The sequence below is a fragment of the Eupeodes corollae genome, chromosome 2 (assembly GCF_945859685.1).
Source record: "Eupeodes corollae chromosome 2, idEupCoro1.1, whole genome shotgun sequence".
Lineage (NCBI taxonomy): Eukaryota > Metazoa > Arthropoda > Insecta > Diptera > Syrphidae > Eupeodes > Eupeodes corollae.
In genome coordinates this window covers 131519361-131538408 of record NC_079148.1, presented here as the reverse complement: position 1 = coordinate 131538408, position 19048 = coordinate 131519361, and the positions used below count along the sequence as shown (strand labels likewise).

At 35.0% G+C, this 19048-nt stretch overlaps 2 protein-coding genes across 4 annotated transcripts; one reads left to right on the top strand and one right to left on the bottom strand.

The window, feature by feature from the left end:
* Positions 1–2264: 2264 nt before the first annotated feature.
* On the top strand, positions 2265–4166 carry LOC129947607 (dihydropteridine reductase). Of its 2 annotated transcripts, none has more exons than XM_056058237.1 (5): positions 2265–2416; positions 2864–3031; positions 3094–3280; positions 3346–3679; positions 3736–4166. In XM_056058237.1, exons 2-5 carry the CDS (start codon positions 2945–2947, stop codon positions 3836–3838), a joined length of 711 nt encoding a protein of 236 aa, XP_055914212.1. In that variant the 5' UTR covers positions 2265–2416; positions 2864–2944; the 3' UTR covers positions 3839–4166. The 2 variants fall into 2 exon arrangements, with proteins under 2 accessions (XP_055914212.1, XP_055914213.1); XM_056058238.1 differs by having other exon boundaries at positions 2297–2416; positions 2849–3031.
* Positions 4167–8615: 4449 nt separating this feature from the next.
* LOC129946345 (succinate--CoA ligase [ADP/GDP-forming] subunit alpha, mitochondrial) lies at positions 8616–17507 on the bottom strand. 2 transcript variants are annotated; one of them, XM_056056492.1, is made up of 7 exons: positions 17438–17507; positions 17198–17281; positions 16777–16994; positions 16477–16707; positions 9344–9448; positions 9089–9268; positions 8616–8999 (listed from the first exon to the last, which is right to left on the bottom strand). In XM_056056492.1, exons 2-7 carry the CDS (start codon positions 17229–17231, stop codon positions 8784–8786), a joined length of 984 nt encoding a protein of 327 aa, XP_055912467.1. In that variant the 5' UTR covers positions 17232–17281; positions 17438–17507; the 3' UTR covers positions 8616–8783. The 2 variants fall into 2 exon arrangements, with proteins under 2 accessions (XP_055912467.1, XP_055912466.1); XM_056056491.1 differs by lacking the exon at positions 17438–17507 and having other exon boundaries at positions 17198–17402.
* Between the last annotated feature and the right edge of the window lie 1541 nt (positions 17508–19048).

Genomic DNA, 19048 nt, shown 5'->3' with positions numbered 1-19048 from the left:
TCCAGTTTCGCACGGCAAGTTGGTTGAGGTCTTCACCCACCTGAGTGCACCACCTAAGTCGCGGTCTTCCTCTACTGCACCGTCCCTCGGGATTGGATTCGAAGACCTTCCGGGTACATTCGCTCTACATGACCCAGCCATGTAAGCCGTTAGACTTTAATTCTGCTAACTAGGTCAGTGTCGCTGTACAGTCCGTACAGTTCGTCGTTATATCTTTTCCTCCATTCTCCATCTATGCGTACGGGACCAACAATCACTCGAAGGATTTTTCTCTCGAAGCATCCTAAGACTTTGATAGGGTTCAGTCCTCAGGGCCATAAATACCGGGATGATGAGTGTCTTATAGATGGTCATTTTAGATGCTCGAGAGAGGACTTTACTTTTCAATTGACTTCTAAGTCCAAAAAACAGGAATTTGCAAGAGTTATTCTTCGTATGATTTCAGAGCTGGTATCGTTGTCTGTGTTAATAGCGGTGCCTAAGTAGACAAAATCCTTAACTACCTCAAAGTTATAGCTGTCTATGGTGACGTTTTGTCCAAGACGTCGTTGTTCAATGTCTTTTTTTGATGACAGCATATACTTGGTCTGGCCCTCATTTACCACTAAACCCATCTTCATCACTTCCATCGCAATGCTTAAAAACACTCCACTGACATCAAGCTTTGATCTTCGAATTATGTCAATATATCTGCGTAGACCTTTAGAAGATTGTGCCTCTAATGTTGACGGTTGAGTTTTGCACAATTCTTTCCAGAACTATATTAATGAAGTCGCCTTGTCTTAAACCTTTTTTGACATCAAATGCATCGGTGAGATCTTTTGCAACCTGGATAAAGCGGCGTGCATTCTGCACAAACGGATAAGTTTGACAATGACGCAAAAACTAGACATTGCTCTGTAGAGCTCTTCCCTATAGATGCTGTCATACGCGGCTTTAAAATCGATAAAGAGATGGTGGGCATCGATTTGAAGTTCCTGGAGAGGGTCTCCTTTTTATGTATCGGGCAAACTATGCTGAGATTTCACTCATCGGGCATGCTTTCTTCCGACCATATTTTGCAGATGAGTTGGTGCATGATCACTACCAAGTCATCACCTGCTGCTTTAAATAGTTTGGCAGCCGTTAGCTCCAGCAGCTTTGTTTGACTTCAGCTTAGATATAGCTATCTTCACTTCGTCAAGGTTGGGTCGTCGGAATTGTGGACCTGCGTCGTCTAGGTTGAATGGTTCTATCTCCCTTACAGCAGAATTTGGTTCGTCATCGCCGTTATATAATTTGGAGAAGTGGTCTTTCCATATTCTGAACATAGACTGCTGTTGTACTACGATGTTTCCCTGATCGCTTTTACAGGCTTCGGTTCGTGGGTGGTACCCTTGGGAGGTTTTTTTACCTTTTGGTAAAATTTACAAACCTCATTCCTGTTGTGACATCCCTCTACCTCCTCGATCACGCGCTTCTCTCTCTTTTTTTAAATCTAAGAAGCCGGTATTCCTCTCTCCCTTGCTCGTAGAGCTTGCGAGCAGCTCTTGTCCTTTTGTGCAGTGCCGTTTTGTATGCCTGTTGTTTCACTACATGCGCTTGCCGGCATTCGTCGTCAAACCAGGGTTTTCGCTTTGGTGGCCGTGTGAAACCTATCACTTCAGAGGCGGCATCTCTGATGGCTCACACTCTTGCACACAACTCTTTTTTAAAGTTATACCACATCTTTAGCTGCACTTGCCCTCTTGTAGGTTTTGCGAACAAAATTATAATTACTTTTTAAACATCATCTGTTGTTTCTTTGCTTTCAAAATATTTTGTGTCAAAGAATCTAAGGACGGGCATATATTATTATAAAGTTTTACAAAATAAACAAATTATATTAATCAAGTTCAAAAGTTTCTTCATTTTTCCGCTGAACCTACAAACAGGCTAGTTACATCGAGAAATACAGCACACCACGTGAAGTTGGCTGCTAACAGTCCATATTAAAGATCAAATATATCCTTTTCATGAAATTTCAAAGTCAAGGGGTGTTGAATCACCTCGCTCCATTTCTGATCCCCTATTAGGATTTTCTTGCAAAGCAAAACGTTCGCCATTTTTTAGTGAATTTAAAAAATTATATTGCTTTCTTAAATCGTGTTGAAAAAAAATGATTATTTAACTAAAACAGTAGGCCCTCACCCTTATAAAAAGCTTGAGTTTTGTATACCACTGTACCGAAAAACAAACTCATTTTACAAACGTCAAAATCAATTGAGTGGCATTTCGATAAAATTGGAGTTGGAATTAGATTTTTGAGTTATTCTCGAAGTACTTCTTGAATTCTTGAATACCAAATTTTCGCAATCGATTCAACTTTCAATAAAAAGAAATAATCAATTAAAATCAAATTATCATAACTGCATTTTAATATCAACTCAAAGCTCAGGTATGCATCTACTTATAAATTTCTTCTCTTCTTCAGCATTTCAAAAAAATCATTGTCAATTTCTTGAATAAGACAAATCAAAGTTTGGTCCATTGCTCATAACCTTTTTTAGTTGTGGGGTTTTCTGGCCAAACGCATTATAAACATTTTAACGCCTCATTAATTTCCAAGAACAAGTTAAACTTAAAAAATTTCACCTGATTGCAATGACTCACCTCCTCAAAGCCGGTTTCAATGACCAGCGTAGAGGGGCTTTGGGTGAGAGTTGATTTGCAACAGTTGGTTGTGTTTTTATTTTGCAATCTCATTGTTCCCTTTTTACATTTTATGGCTGAGGGCAATTAAATCTTTAAAATTAAATCAAAATTCAATCAACCTGCACGAAGCTCGCTTGATAACAATCTTATTAGCACGAGTTTAACTTGAAGGTAGTTTCTCTTTCGACAGCACAACTGTTCTTCAGTTACTTTTACTGCCTCGAGCCGTACACATTCGCGAGAAGAAAAACAGAAACTGGCAAAGAATCTAATGATGTCTGTGGGACGAGTTCTAGTTTATGGTGGTCGAGGAGCGCTCGGTGCTGCTTGCGTTTCTCATTTCAAGGCCAACAACTATGTAAGTGTTTTTTAATTTGAATTTTGTGAAAGTCGAGAAATAATAAATGTGATCCTTGACAGTGGGTTGGAAGCATTGACCTTAGTGAGAACGAGAATGCGGATTTGAGCATTGTAGTGCCACGTGATGGATCTTGGGCTGACCAAGAAACAGAGGTGATTAAGAAAGTCGGCGATGCCCTCAGTGGGGAGAAATTAGATGCTGTCATTTGTGTAGCTGGAGGATGGGCTGGAGGAAATGCCAAAAAAGGTTTGACTATAGCTTTTAGACTTTCATTACACCCAAGATTAAATTATGATTTTTTCTTCCCCTAGATTTGGCAAAGAATTCCGACTTAATGTGGCGCCAAAGTGTCTGGACGTCGATTATTTCTGCCGCCGTTGCTGCTCAACACTTGAAAGATGGTGGAGTATTGGCTCTGACAGGCGCCAAGCCAGCCCTCAAGGGAACACCAGGCATGATTGGTTATGGTATGGCTAAGGCAGCTGTCCATCAGCTTACCAAATCCCTTGCAGGAGCAGACTCCGGCCTACCTGCTGATTCTCTTGTGTTGTCCATTCTACCTGTTACATTGGACACTCCAATGAACCGAAAATGGATGCCAAAAGCAGACTTCACCACATGGACACCTCTCACTGAAGTTGCTGAGTAAGTTAAATAAACAAATTCTGAGAACGTTTCATTTAATAATCAATTCTGTTTAGACTCTTCCACAATTGGACACAAGGCAAAGATCGTCCAGCCAATGGTTCACTGCTGCAACTTATCACAAAGGATTCCATAACCTCATTGATTCCAGCTGAATAAATGCTCAAAAGATTCAACATTTACAAAACATTCACAATAAACTGGATTTCGAATCCAACTCATTAACTTAGGGACCCATTTTAAACCAGAACAAGGAAAATTTAACTAAAAAAAAGGAAAACGAATTGCTTTGTGTTTTTGTGTTGCTTGATTAATGTTTATACAAATTTACGATAATTGTAATAAATGTTTTAGTTATTAAGTAAAACTAATTTAATGCTTTTTAAGAACAATAATCAATTGTTAATTCAATGTTTGTTGATAGTGGTAGCTAAAACAAGATAAGGTTCTATTGAATAAAAATAAAATATTTATGAGCAAAAGAAAATGTGTGACTTATTATTTAGCAGAAGATGATAACCTTCTATGACCTTTAAATGGCCATTTATCTCTTTTTAATTGACGTTTTAATATATTTTTAATGTGTTGGGTTTTGCTGAGGAAGAAAAAAACTTCGTGTGAGGCAGGGAAAATTGTTATTTTGGGATTGCAAGAACCGATCGTTAAATTGAATTTTCTTTATAAAAATTGAGCAAAATGTCGGGTAAAATTTTTATAAATCTTGAAAATTCCATGAAGGGTGAAATATTTTGGTTAACGGTTTTTGCTAACAAACAATTACAATATTAATTGAAGTATAAAGCATTTGAAAACATCACCCAACAGAAATATTTATCGTTAATGTTGAAATGATTTCAACCCTAGGATAGTCTATTCATTTACATCATAACAAACGTAAAATACTGAAATTCTGATCAAGACAACATTAGGGTTCCCCACAAAATGGTTTCATGACTTAAAGTTTTTCAACTTTCTGAAATTTCAAAAAAGTTCTATACATGGGAAAAATTTGAAAGTTTTGACTTTTTTCTCGCAATCGAAAAAAAATCTTTAATTAGGATGTTTCAGTTCTCTTGTCTATATTTTGCGTACGATAAAAAAAAATACTAAACTCTGCTAGGATTTAAAAAGAGATTTTCAAAACACATTGGTGATTTGCGAAGAAATACATAGAAGTAGAAGACTGTTCCATCGATAGAAAAGGTAATTTCCCTAATTTTTTGATAGAATTTTATATGATGTACCAAAAAAATACCAAATTTGTTTTTAGAAATTGTCTATCCTTTTGATACTTGTGTATGTGAACTGTGTTAAGGCTATGCCTTCGAAATCAGTTTTTGGAGGAACAAAGCTCTGATTTTAAAATATTAGATTTGAGTCTCAAAAGTGTTCTACGTTTAAAATGTACCATAAGAAATATTGCAACACTATCATGCTTGCAGCTCCCCTTCCTATAGCCCTATTCAAATGTGTCTGGATAAAAGTCAGTAGGGGGATTTTGAAAGCCTTTGAATGCACTTATTCAGGGGAGTCATTCCGTAATTTCCGAAACGATAATCGTCAAAACGATTATCATTAACGGTATCGTCAATAATTTACTTCACGTAACTTTATCGCTATGGTTTCGGTATAAGATCGTTCAGTACGACTGAAATGTCAAAATTAACTCAAAGAAAGATAATGCTTGTTCAATAACCTGAAACTGTTATTAAACTTGGTTTTTCTCTATGAAAAATTTTGAAAATTTGTAAAAATAATGTCATATCGAATCAAGTCAATCCAAACATGCTAACTACCTTGTGCAAGTGAAGTAAGACTATCGTCGAAACGATATCGTCTGACGATATTCGTTTTACGGAATGATCCCCAGGAAGTGTCAATGTCGTGAAAATAAAGAATCCCAAAAAACTGTTACCAAATCCTTTCATTTATTTTTGAAACGCGGTAAAAAACCGATACCCAAAAAATCGATATCCAGGACATGGAACTATAATAAATAAGAATAAATTACGAAAATGCATTCACGCTCATTGCCTACCTGCGATAACGTAGTAATACGTAAGAGTATTGTTAAAAAAAAAAACAATCGCAACTTACCGATAACGGTTTTTTGACGATTATCGTATTTCTTAATAAGGACTGGGACCCTAAGCCTTATACGTCTTTGTTCTAGTTGTAAGTTAATCCTGACGTTTGCTTGACAGTCCCTGATTTGTCAAATGCTAAACCAACGCCGCCACGCCGGCCGTCTCGAAGTCAGTGGCCTACAATTTTCTTAACGAAATCTAAGTTTATGTTTAATGATGCCCCCGATCTCAATTAAGAAAATCCTACCACTTTTTTATTTGTTTTTAATATTGGGTCAGTTGGGGTAATTGGGGACAGTTTTTGCAAATTCCAAAAGACACAATTTTGAAATTAAAAAAAAGATTAATACAAGCAATTTTGAACTTCTAAAAGTGTTAAACTTATAAAATAATGAGAAGAGTTAATAATCTAATAGCTAAAACACGTTACCTTGAATATTTAGTGCAATACTTTGGTGTTTTCATTTCCCCTCGAAGCTTTCCCATTTACACCATTTTATTTTAAAATCAGGTGTAAATGAAACGTCTTTCTGTTTTCTCTTGCTCTTGCTTGCTATAGACTTCGGAATGGGACAAATGTGAACACTAATGATTCTTCTATAGAATGCAACCAGTCTTGTTCATTTTAATCAAATGTTTGCATTTACCCCATGATTAAAAATGAATTCAGTTTATGAAAAGTGTTCTTATAGTTGAAAAACTGTGAAAAAGGTAATGAAAACAATATTTGTACATTTATAAAAGTTAAACTTATTTATTTGTAGATCAATTAAGTGCATTTTTCAATGATTTTAACGCTTACTGTGACTGCAATGTCCATCATATTTAAGCAAAGCTGACTGATTAAGGCTGGAAGTCCACCTGGCTTGTACAGGAACACCTTTGAAAATTATCAATGGTGGCAATACTGGACCATCCACAGACACGCATACCAGCACAGTTGTTGATTCACGTCCAGATCCTCCAGAAATTCTGCTCAAAGCTTTTCCTGTTACGCCAGTTGCACGAATACGACTAGGATCGTGATGAAAGCCACTTTCGTCTGCGTTGAAAACAAACTGTGGTTAATCGGCTAATTGATCTTCTTCTATTACTTTTTGGAGTTAATCATAGGAATCATAAACTACAAAGGGATTCCTTGCATCCTTCCTAACCTTTTATAATTGTACGGGTTTTTTAATCAAAGTTGGGGATTGGGCTTCATAAACCTTAAGTACCAATCTTCCCGCTTTCTTTAATATATTCCCCGACTAATTACCGCATTCCTTTTTTATCAGAAGGAATGTCCATTTCTGAGCGTGTTATAAGACACCGAACTATTTCATCCTCATATTATCTAGGAATGGCAAGTATTCTCCCATTATTATGAGGGGTGTTTTTTGGCCTTTTATTTTTTTGAAAATAAAAATTTTTGGAATATGATAATATTCCTCACCCTGCCGGAATGTCATTTTTTTGTTGACAACCTAAAAAGCTGCCTTTTTATGATCAGTAATGTCGTATTGGGCAGGGGATCTCTTTTTTGATATGTGCGGGGCATTTCTTTACACTGTATCGAATAATTAAAATACAATTTTAGTATAAAAACTGTTCTCATTTACCCCAAATTTATATTTTCATTTACCCTCGACGTTAATTCTACTGGAGTAAATGAAAATACTTTAAATATGGGAACTTAACTACTTATTACGATAAACTGTTTAAACAGATTACATAAGTAAATAATTACACAATATTAATCACGTATTTATTTAAACACACTATACACAAAAATAATTAAAGACTTAATTAATTGACTTACTTTTTTTGAGACACATTAACTTTGAAACAGAAATTTCAACTAAAAACAGAAAGAAAGGAACACGAGGTATAATGCATCTGTTGCACGACAATTCAAAATGTATTGCTAATATGTTTCTGGAATTTAAATTATAATTTTAACGGCAGAAAAAAACTGATGCTTCCATTTACCCCAATCGACCCCATATTTTGTATTCAGAAACTCAACCCCTCCCCTCCCCAGTACACTTAACCCGTTAAAAACCAACTTATATTCAGAATCAAACCAAACGACTTATAACATTTTGTATTTGTTTTCTCTAACCAACATTTATTTTGTTTGATTGCAATTTTTGTTTGGCATTTCTTTTTGTGTTTTCTTATTCTTACAACAGTGAATTGGGTATTTTTGTTTCTAAATATATCTCTAAAATACAAATATACTACATTTAATGTAAATTTCGATTTTGTTAACCAAAACCATGCTATGGATTATCACACAAATAAAGCAATGTCAAGGCAACTAAAAACAGAAACTATAAGAAAGCTATGAAAAGACAAAAAATAAACCATGCGATGATGTGTTTGGCTGTTGAGTTCTTTAAAACTAACATTAACATTTTGTATGTTTTTTTATTTAATTATTTTTTATTTCATGTATTTTTAATTACATTAACATATCTTTTAACATTTACAATAGAGTGAGTTTTTTGTTTGTATTGTTTAATAAATGTTTAGTTGTTTTTTTCTTTTGTTTCTATTCATAATTATAGAATTTGGTGCGAGTAACAATTCTAAAAATAATAAATTAACCTAGCGCAAGAATTATTTAATTGTGGTTGTTCTTTTTGTAGTTTTCTTTCTTCCAGTCATACACAGTTTATCTTATTTTGGACTATAATTCTCTTTTGGTGGCGTTATTGGTAGTATAAGAGCACCCCTTGGCAGTTGAATTTTGGAAAACAATTTGAGGATAACTTTTTATTGTTGTTCATTTTTCGAATGGCTTGTGACTTTTTTGTGGTTATTTGTATTTTTGTTTTCTTCTTTTAAACAAAAACAAAACAGAATAGAGCGAAGGTATTTTTTCTTGTTTATAATTTAAATATCATGAAAAAGTTGAATATTAATATTTGGATAGAGGTTGGGACATATTTATAATAATATACCAATGAAATGTTTTACATTTATTGAAGAAAAATGTAAGAGAGTGGCAAAAGGAAAATTTACATAGTATTTCAAGCCAATTCCAAACGTTTCATTTCTTTGAAAAGTTCCTTGCCCATTTGAGCGGGACTCCTAGTTACAATGACACCAGCCTTCTCCAAAGCTGCAATCTTATCGCCAGCTCCACCCTTTCCACCAGAAATAATGGCACCAGCATGACCCATTCTACGACCGGGTGGTGCTGTTAGACCAGCAATGAATGATACAACTGGTTTAGCTTTAACACCCTATATTTGGTTTAAATTAGAGAGATAGAGAGAAAGGCAAACAAAAATTAATAACCAAGTATTAACAAAAATCAAAATTTAAAACTTACACAATTGTGTTCGATGAGATATTCAGCAGCTTTCTCTTCAGCAACACCACCAATTTCACCAATAAGAATAATTCCCTTGGTATCGGGATCCTTAAGGAACACTTCTAAGCAATCAATGAAATCAGTTCCATTGAATGGATCACCACCAATGCCCACGCACAAAGTTTGACCAAGACCAACCTATTAAAAAAAAAAAAAAAACATAAAAGACAAATAAATAAATCGAAATAATAAGAATTTTTAGAAATGTTTTACCTGAGTTGTTTGGTTAACGGCTTCGTATGTCAAAGTACCAGACCTAGAGACAACACCAATTTTGCCGCGTTTGTGGATGTGACCAGGCATGATTCCGATCTTGCACTAAAATGGAAAAAAAAACAAAAGTTGTTTTTAATGAATATAATGTGATGTTTTTGGATAAGAATACAAAATTTGAAAGGTGATTCATTTTCCTATTCGATATTTCTAGCTGCACATTAGTCGAATTCTCAATTTTTTTTTTGAAGAAGAAAAGATGGCCTGAGATCCTGATTTCTACGGCAAGCAGCAGCGTAGTAGACCATGCTAACACAAAAGAGATAGCACAGAATCTCTGCTAACGATGGGAATAAGTGCAAAGAGGCCAGAAACAGTATGTCAAGCGGATGATGTGTTAGTTGATGAACAAGCAAAACAATTCACAAGTTTTGGACTAATCTACAATTTGTTTACAATTATTATTGACTGGTTTCGTACGGTTTACGACAAAGAAGAAGGCAAGGTATAGAGCGAAATTAAACGTCTTTTCGTCTTTTTGTGAACACATCGAAACCACACACAGATGGTTCTGAAGCAACCTAGAGTTCCACACTGGAGACCGAGACGCTCTTACTAAATATCGAACTAGGGGCAAGAGCTTTTAGATTGTGTGTAAGTTACTTCCTGTAATGTAGCAAACAACTTCGAACTACATAAATGTCATACTAAAGGCCAAAAGGTAAAAGTTATTAGGGAGACACGGCCACTGACTCATTTCTATACGATCACTGCGAACATGAGACTTGACATTACTTGAATATTTTCTCTGATGTTACGTCAAGTTCTTGGACTACGAGAATAAGTTAACGACTTTGGATGGGCTAGATGCCAACATTCGAGACAGACGCTAACACCTATCAGAGTGGTCCACGGTGCTATTTGAATTAATTGCTTTTCTATACGTTACATTATAAGATCGTCTCAAAATAAAACGATATTTACAGTACTGTGCAAAACATTGCAACTATCACCACTATCAAAAAAATCGAACATTCGTGTACATAAAAGTTGTTCCAATCACCTTATTGTTCATAATCTTAAAGGACTGATCCATAGGCAAATTCTACAAATGCACTGCTTTTACAAAAATAATAATGATTTCATTTTGATAACGGTTAATCTGATTTATTTTGAAGTTGGTAAGTTTATACATGTAGCTTGATTTGTTTAGTTAGTTTTAGCCGAGACTTTGATCGATAAAAATGTTTTTTAAGATTAATTCTTTTTAAATTGAAAAAAAAAAAGATTTTGTTTTGAAAATGGTGGGAAACAAATATTATAAAAAATAAAATCCAGAATTTTGAGTGATTTCAAAAAATTAGCATCACAAAAAGAAATTTCAAAGAAATATTCCAGCAAAAAATAAACTACTTGTAGAACCATCAAACGTGAAAAAGTTATATGCCATCATAGAGAAGGAATTCCTCGAAGCACCACAGCAAAAGATGATTGAAAAATAAGATATTTCCTCAGAAGAAAACCCACGGAATCATCCAGGGAAGCAAAAATTGATCTTAGGTTACCCATCAGACGCCACGCACTGCAGGCCGGATTAAGTTGATTTCAAATAGCAAAGGAGCCATTTATTTTTAAAAAAAATGTGAAAGCTCGTTTGGCTTTTGCAAAAATTCATCTCAATTGGAGTCCCCAAAAATGGGAAACAGTCTTCTTTTCTGACGAATCAAAGTTCAATATATGTGAGGATCGGGTGAAAACAACATGTAAGAAGGCCAAGAGGTGAGAAGCTAAATCCAAAATACACGAAAGGTACAGTCAAACATGGAGGTGGTTCAATTTTGTTCTCGGGCCAATTCGACAAGTGGAAAGCATAATGAAGTCTTGAAGACTATGTAGACATGCTTTGTAACACCAAGCTGAAATGGAAATGGACGTTCCAACACGACAATGATCCCAAACACAAGTCGAAGTTGGCCACAAAGTAGATTGGAGAAAAAAAGATCAGAGGTTTTACTATGACCAGCCCAATCTTCAGAACTAAACCCAATAGAGAACCTGTGGGAAATTGTGAAGAGACGAATTGGATGCAACATTTTTAAGCACAAAAGTGACCTATTCGCTAGAATTCAGAGTCAGTGGAATGACATTGCAAAAACGGTTATTAATAACCCCATAGCTTCAATGCCCAGAAGATATACAGCCGTTGCCTTGAAGTAAGAAAATAGTTTGAAATTTAGCTGTAGATCTAAGTTGCAAATGTTTTGCAAAGCAATGTATTGGTGTATTCATAAACGTCAGCCTAACTAAGAACTGCATTATCTGCATACATAAAGTCAGATTTCCGATCGAACTAACCTAGTCGAACTGCAGTACCTACCGTTCATAAACGTCAGACTGTCGTCAGCGTCGGACAGATTGTGCAGCTGAATTTGTTTGGCTGCAGAAAGAGTGGGAATTATTAAAATAATTTTTTAATTTTTTGGTAAAAATAATTAAAATTTGTTTGGCAGCCGTTTTTTTCTGACGTTTATGAACTCTGTTTACATACAAAGTCAGACCTTTTTGTTTACTGCATTGGGAGTGCGTTCACAAATGCATCAGAAAAGAAATGCGATTGTACTAACTCAGATTTTCTGCGATTATGAATACACCCTATTTAGTTATTTATTTTTTGTTTAAGTGAAGAGTGTTCATTTTTTCCAACAATTATAACATAATATCAAAAAAGTTTAGAAAACTAAAGAAAGAATTTTGCTGTTTGAATTTCTAAGAAAAATGTTGGAGGTTCTAGTTGCAAATGTTTTGCACAGTACTGTATATTACAATATTTCTATTGTAATTTGTCTATGTTCTAAATTTTTGAACGTGAATAATTTTTAAAGATTTCATTAGAACTAATTGAAAAAGGGTGATTTTTATAAGGTAAACGCAGAAAACAACACCAGCGCTGAGATCAAACGCAGAATAACTCTTACTAACCGCTGTTTCTTTGGACTAAGAAAGCAATTGAGTGGTAAAGTCCTCTCTCGAGGGACCAAAGTGTTGCTATATAAGACCCTTATCATCCCCGTCCTGCTATACGGTGCAGAAGCATGGACCATGACAAAAGCGGATGAAAGCACCTTGGGTCGCTTCGAAAGAAAAGTTCTTCGTGTGATCTACGGTCCCGTATGCATCGAAGGGGAGTGGAGGAGAAGATGGAACGACGAACTGTACGGGCTGTACAGTCTTCGAATCCGCACCCACAGGACAGCGCAGTAGAGGAAGACCGCAGATTAGGTGGCGCGCACAAGTGGAAGGTGACCTCACCCAACTTGGACCGCGAAACTGGAGACATCTAGCTAGGGCCGGTCTAGATGGAGAAGTTTGTTGGTTGAGGCCCTAGTTCACACAGGACTGTAGCGCCACCTTAAGTAAGTAAGTAAGATTGTTATAAGGTATACCAAAAGACTCAATTAAGTAGGTTGGGTTAAGACATGAGAAAAATCAGCGGTAGCTAAAAACAAATTTAATTTAACAGACAAATTAAAAAAAAAAAATAACGTTATATACCTACAAAATCATGCTATAGCATTTGGAGAAGACGAGAAACTTAACTTTAAAATAGTTTGAGTGAATAGTTTTTTAAAAATTAATTTTTAAACTTAAAATACAGATATGGACATTAAATAGAAATACCAAACAGAGTTTTAAAAATTAAATTTTGTATTGACTTAAAAAGTTTTCAAGTTTGGTCTTCATTTTCTTATTTTCTTTCTTTCAAATTAAAATTACCCATTAAAAATTGTAACATACAATATTTTAAATTCATAAATGTAAAAAAAGGAACAAATTTTGTGGACATTAAAATAGATACAGAGATTTAGAAAAATTAAATTAAATGCAAAGCTATTCTGGATTTCAAAATTATTTTAATATCTAGTAGCCTGCACTTTAGCTTTAATTTCAGTGTGCAATCTGTTGGATATTGAGTCAAATAAATAATAGGCGTCGTCTGTCAATTGAAATATTGTACCACTCCTGTTATACCCTCCTCACAGTGCGGTTTAATTCTTTGTTAAATGTTTCCCAACAGCGCATTTTAAATCTCCCGCAAAATGTTCTATGAGATTTAAGTCAGGCGATTGGGATGTCCACTCCAATACGCTCATTTTTTGGTCTTTAAAATACTTTTGAGCAGATTGGGATGTGAGCTTAAGGTCGTTGTCCTGCTGTAGACAACATTTGAGAGGCATGTTATCGTCCGGATAAGGCAGCATTGTATACTTCATGATATTCACTTTCCATTTTACCCTCAATCAAATATAGTGGTCCAACGCCATACCAAGAACATTAACCCCAAACTATGATACTGCCGCCACCATTCTTGATCGTTTTCTAGATGTATTTGGGATTTAATTCTTTCAAAAGAAACCTTCTATCGGATGTTCTACCATTACTTTCGAAAAAATGTATCTTTGTTTCGTCCTTCCACAGAACATTCCTCCACTTTTTGCCTCCTTTTGGTCCACTCCAATCATAATGATCGTGGGCGACTTTAAACCGCATTGTTATATTTTTTGTTTATCTAAGAAAGGGCACTATTCTTTCGACACTTTTGACCAAGTAAGCTTCAACAAGTCTTCTACGAACAGTTCTGGAAGTTATTGCAACCTGTAGTTTGTTTTTATTTCGCTTATGGCTGAAACACATACACGCTTCAGCTTCGGCTTCGCCTGCGTTACGTTAGGCCTGCTTCGAGGTTGCTTTGAATGACATTTCTATTATTTCATCCCTCCAAAGAGCAAATATTTCGTTTGTTGACATTTTTTTACAGCTGGTGAGCTGTCAGACAAAGCAAATGTTCAGATAATTGAACTAGAGCTTCCGTTTGGAGTCACATTACATTACATTACGTTCTTTTCCTTACAATTGTCAAACGAAACGTGAGGTCGAAGCTCCATTGTGATAGCATGCATTGAATTCCTATGGCTGAACTCGTAAACGTCAGGCGAAGCCGAAGCTGAAGCGTGTTTGTGTTTCAGCCATAAAGACTTGTAAGTATCTTTTTTTGAGGCGCAAATGATCTTTCTTTTCTTGGGGTTGTTTTGCTTCGTTTTCTCAGCTGTTTTTTTGCCTCAACTAGTCAAATAACTTTTGCAATCAACTTGAGGGATTTGCTCATTATTCTGGCTATTTCCCCCAAAGATTTTCCCAAGCCTAGTAAAACTAAAATGACAGCTTTCTCTTCTAGGGAACAATGCTTACCGCGACCCATGTTTTCCTTACAATTTTTTTGTTATATTATTAAAATAATTTTAATTTACTTACTAGAGTAAAATTGTTGTCTTATAAAAGTAAAATAAAATATTAAAAACTAAGGTCTGTGTTCCAATGTGTTTCTAGTTTAATGTCCACCAAAAACACAGTCTCACCTAAGAAAAGGATCATCTCCAAACAATCAACAAGCAAAAAAAATGAAATAAATGTTATTTTGCATAAGTCCCATTTTTGTTTTGATAACGGTTAAAACTACTCCTAATGCATGTTGTTGTTTTGATTTTACTCCTAGCAACTATCTCTGTGTCTATTTTCATGTCCATATCTACATATATTAATTGAAATTGAAAAAAAAAAACTTAAAAACAAAACTGCATTTCAACGAATGGCGAAAAAAGAGAACAAGTCCCCAACCTGATCATTCTCAATATAAAAGGCTAAGCATATGCTATAGAAACCCCTTTAAATAATTATTTGATTCATGTTAAATGGAGAATCTGTTTTGCGATAATTAGTTTTGAGCAGGAACGTCCATCTTATAAATTGTAGATAGATTCACTATACCATAAAATATACTAGAAATATTTTAAGAAAAAAGAAATTGATACAATCCAAGGAGCAGCGGAAATATCAACTCTATCACGAAATCCATCGAATTGGAATCCCGGAAAAAAACTATAACCAAATACATTCGTAGTGAAAAGTCTCATATAATTTTGCATTACGAACGGATTTCATGAAGGACATGCCCCGTCCATGGGTAAATTTTGTTTACGACAATTGCCCTTAATCAGTCCAACAGATTTACAAAATATTTGTGGCTAACGTTATCATCGACTTATAGTTCCATGCGTTTAGTTCAAAGATCAAGATATCGCGGGTGAGATAAAAAGTTGTAATAGAGTAAATTTAATAAGTTTTTGACAAGAATTTTCTTTTTATCATTTTTAAGGTGATGCATCAAATTTAAAAAAAGATAACGGGAAGTAAAGATTACTAAAATTATTACATTCATTTAGCCCGTTCTGAAATAGAATTTTAAAGAAAAGAAAAACACATATAAGAAATTTATCAGTGACGTTACTTTGCCTTACACTGATAATTCTTTAGTTAGGAGAAATTCAGTATCAAAATAAAATAACCTTCCTCTACATTTTTAGAAAATATTTTGTTCCACAATATTTTCATTTAAATAAATCAAGAAAAATTCACCCAAAATGAACAAAACACAACAAATGACATGCAAAAGGTTATCAACAATAATAATTAATTTAAAATTCTTGAATAAAACAAAACAAACAAAAAAAACTGCAACCGACTTGCAACGGCGCGAAACGAAGTGGAGCAAACCGAGACCGGTGACGACGGCGCTAAATACAATTGAATACTTTTTCTAGGCCAAACAATATACATCCACATGAGCATACCTATATTGACGTTACTATTGGCGCTAATTGGATCATGGCCAGTTATCTAAAAGAACAAAAATATTGCTACACATAACAATTTATGTACTAATTAACCAGACAAACGTCTATATAGTGTAGATACATAATATATTGCATAAACTGCCCACGGTTGCGCGTGGTCTTCCACCATTAGGAGGATGAAACAATAATAATAATTATAATTTTGCATCGACTGATGTTAGATAGGTGAATATTTTTAAAAGTGCTAAAGTTCACGATACCGTTTCGAAGACTTTGACCTCTAAATCGATTGAGCAAAAACAAAAAAAATGTGTTGATTTGTTATTGATTTTTTGAAACATTGTATAGCCCGCTCGCTCTCATTTCCTGATAAGAGATTCTAATTATAGATTATACGAGTAGGTATATGACAGCAGCAGAACACAATAAGCTTCTTAAACTTACCCTCTCTGGAGCGATGATTCCAGGGCAGTTTGGTCCTACCAAACGGGATTTCTCTTGAGCCAAAAGCGCGTGCTTAACACGAACCATGTCGTGCTGTGGCACACCCTCGGTGATACAGACAATAAGTGGAATTTCAGCTTCAAGAGCTTCCATGATTGCCTTGGCTGCACCAGGTGGGGGAACATAGATGACCGAAGCATGGCAGTCAGTTGCCTTCTTGGCTTCAGCGACCTGTTAGTCAAAGAAAATAATCCAATCAATAGATCTCCCTAGACTTCATTCCGACCAATAATAACTTACAGTTGCGAAAACAGGTTGATTTAAATGTGTGGTGCCTCCTTTCTTTGGTGAAACTCCACCGACCAGCTTGGTACCATAGTCAAGAGCTTGCTGACTGTGGAAGGTACCCTGTTTGCCAGTGAACCCTTGACAAATAACTTTGGAGTCGGCGGTCAGTTGAAGATTCTTACGGGTTTTTGTATAATCACATTTGCCCCGTACACCGGCAATCAGCACATCTTAAAGAAATAATCAATAGTCTTTTTTAAAGGTTCTCAATCTCAATTATTCTTATCGTATCACGGGGAGAGAGCCACTGTCCGAAGACTTTGTCACTCCCCGTTGTCGTCGTCTTCGTCTTCTTCTTTTATTGAAAAATTCTTAATCATTTCAATTCGTTTAAAAAAAAGTTATATAATTTTGTGATTTTTATCTTTCTTACTTTGAATGCGGCCCAGTACTCTTACAGAAGTCATTGCAGATTTTTCTTTTTATTTCGAAAATCGAAGGTCGATCTTTGAACAGTCTGGAATTAGAAAACAACACAGTCTTTTTTCTGATTAGAAAAGCAAATATATGTATCAAGTATTGGTTAGGAGTGACGAAACGTTGAATTGAAAAAATATATAAATGAACAAGTATTGGAAGTAAGAAAATTGGATGAGAAAAATTTTCTACGAACCGTGAGGAATGGTGAATAAATATCCACTGGCTAATGACAGATGAGCATGGGGAAATTTTATTACTGTTCTTTTCTTTTTTAAATTCTGAGATGTGGGGAGTTATTTTGTGCGTGAATAGTAATAGATTTTTAAATGTAGAAGATTAAGGAATAGGGTGGTGTCTTTTGTGAATTGTGAATTTGGTCGGAAAAAAAAATTGCATGGAAAATTCTTAAGAGATTGTTTATGGATTGATTGAAATTGACTTATTGATTGAAAACCATAGTGAACATTTTGACAGTTCAGCTGTGTTCTTTTGTTTATCAAATTTTATTTTAAAAAGAGGCCCTGACAGGAGTTTTTTCGGTGAAACATTTCTGTGACTGCGAACTGGAAAATTATATTAAGACGTCTTAATTTTATATTTCAACTGCATGAATAATTTGTGTCCAATAATTTTCCCAGTCTAACCTTTAAATTTTAAAACATTTACCTCAAAGGAGTTTAAGTAATCATGCAATGCGATTCATTTCCATTTTGAAGAAAAGTACAATTTTCCGCCACTAGTTTGTATGAACGGCACCATGATACACGTAACTGCACCCACATTCAAGTAAATAGTTTCTTTGGTATGCACGTATTAGTGCATTTCAGTCGAATGATTCTTTAAAGTGTGACGGGGTTAGTAGGATACTTCCAGACGCGCAGAATAATATATCATAAGTTTGCCTTGAACAGTATACCTACTCTTTTCTTTCATAAGACAAAGAATAGGACAAATTTATAGTTACACAGTAATATATTTTGTTCATCTAGTCTCAATAGTACTTCTTCTCTGGGTTACCAATCAAAACAACCATTCAAAACTTCAACAACTTAATCAAACAAAGCTCAAATTTCTATTTCTTCAATAGACAAAACGACAAACTAACCATAAAAACATTCATGAGTAAGAGTATTTAAAAATAAATAAACTCACGGCCAAATGACACTATAAAATAAAACACGAAAAGGCAGAAATATCGGCCTTTGCATTAATTAAGAAGCACCCTGTGAGCAAGATAAGCCACATTTTAAACTACCTTACCTGCTCTGGAGGTAAACCGTCCAGAGTTAAACCGGTGGTGGTAAACTGTCCAGAGGTAAACTGGCAGAGGTAAACCGGCGGAGGTAAACTGGCAGAGGTAAACTGTCGGTGGTAAACTGGCAGAGGTAAACCGGCGGAGGTAAACAGTCATGTACCGATCTCGTAATGTAAGACATTTAGACCTTTTTAGGGCCGGTACATGACTGTTTACCTCCGCCGGTTTACCTCTGCCAGTTTACCACCGCCAGTTTACCTCTTATTTGGGGTATTCAAAATTGTTTACCTCTTATAATGCTTCTAAATGTGACGCTATATGTTTAGCGGATTACATTAAATAAACTGATTTTGATAGATCTGACACAAATTTTCTCGACAACTCCATTACTTACCATACAAATCTGTTAAAATGAAGATAAACTTCAAATAAATCTCACTGAAATCTTTTTGAACACTTTATTTTGTCAAATCAAACAAACTTTCTTTGTCGGAGAATACTTTTGGAACCCACCGATTAAATCATTATTTTTCTTCTTTGACAGATAGA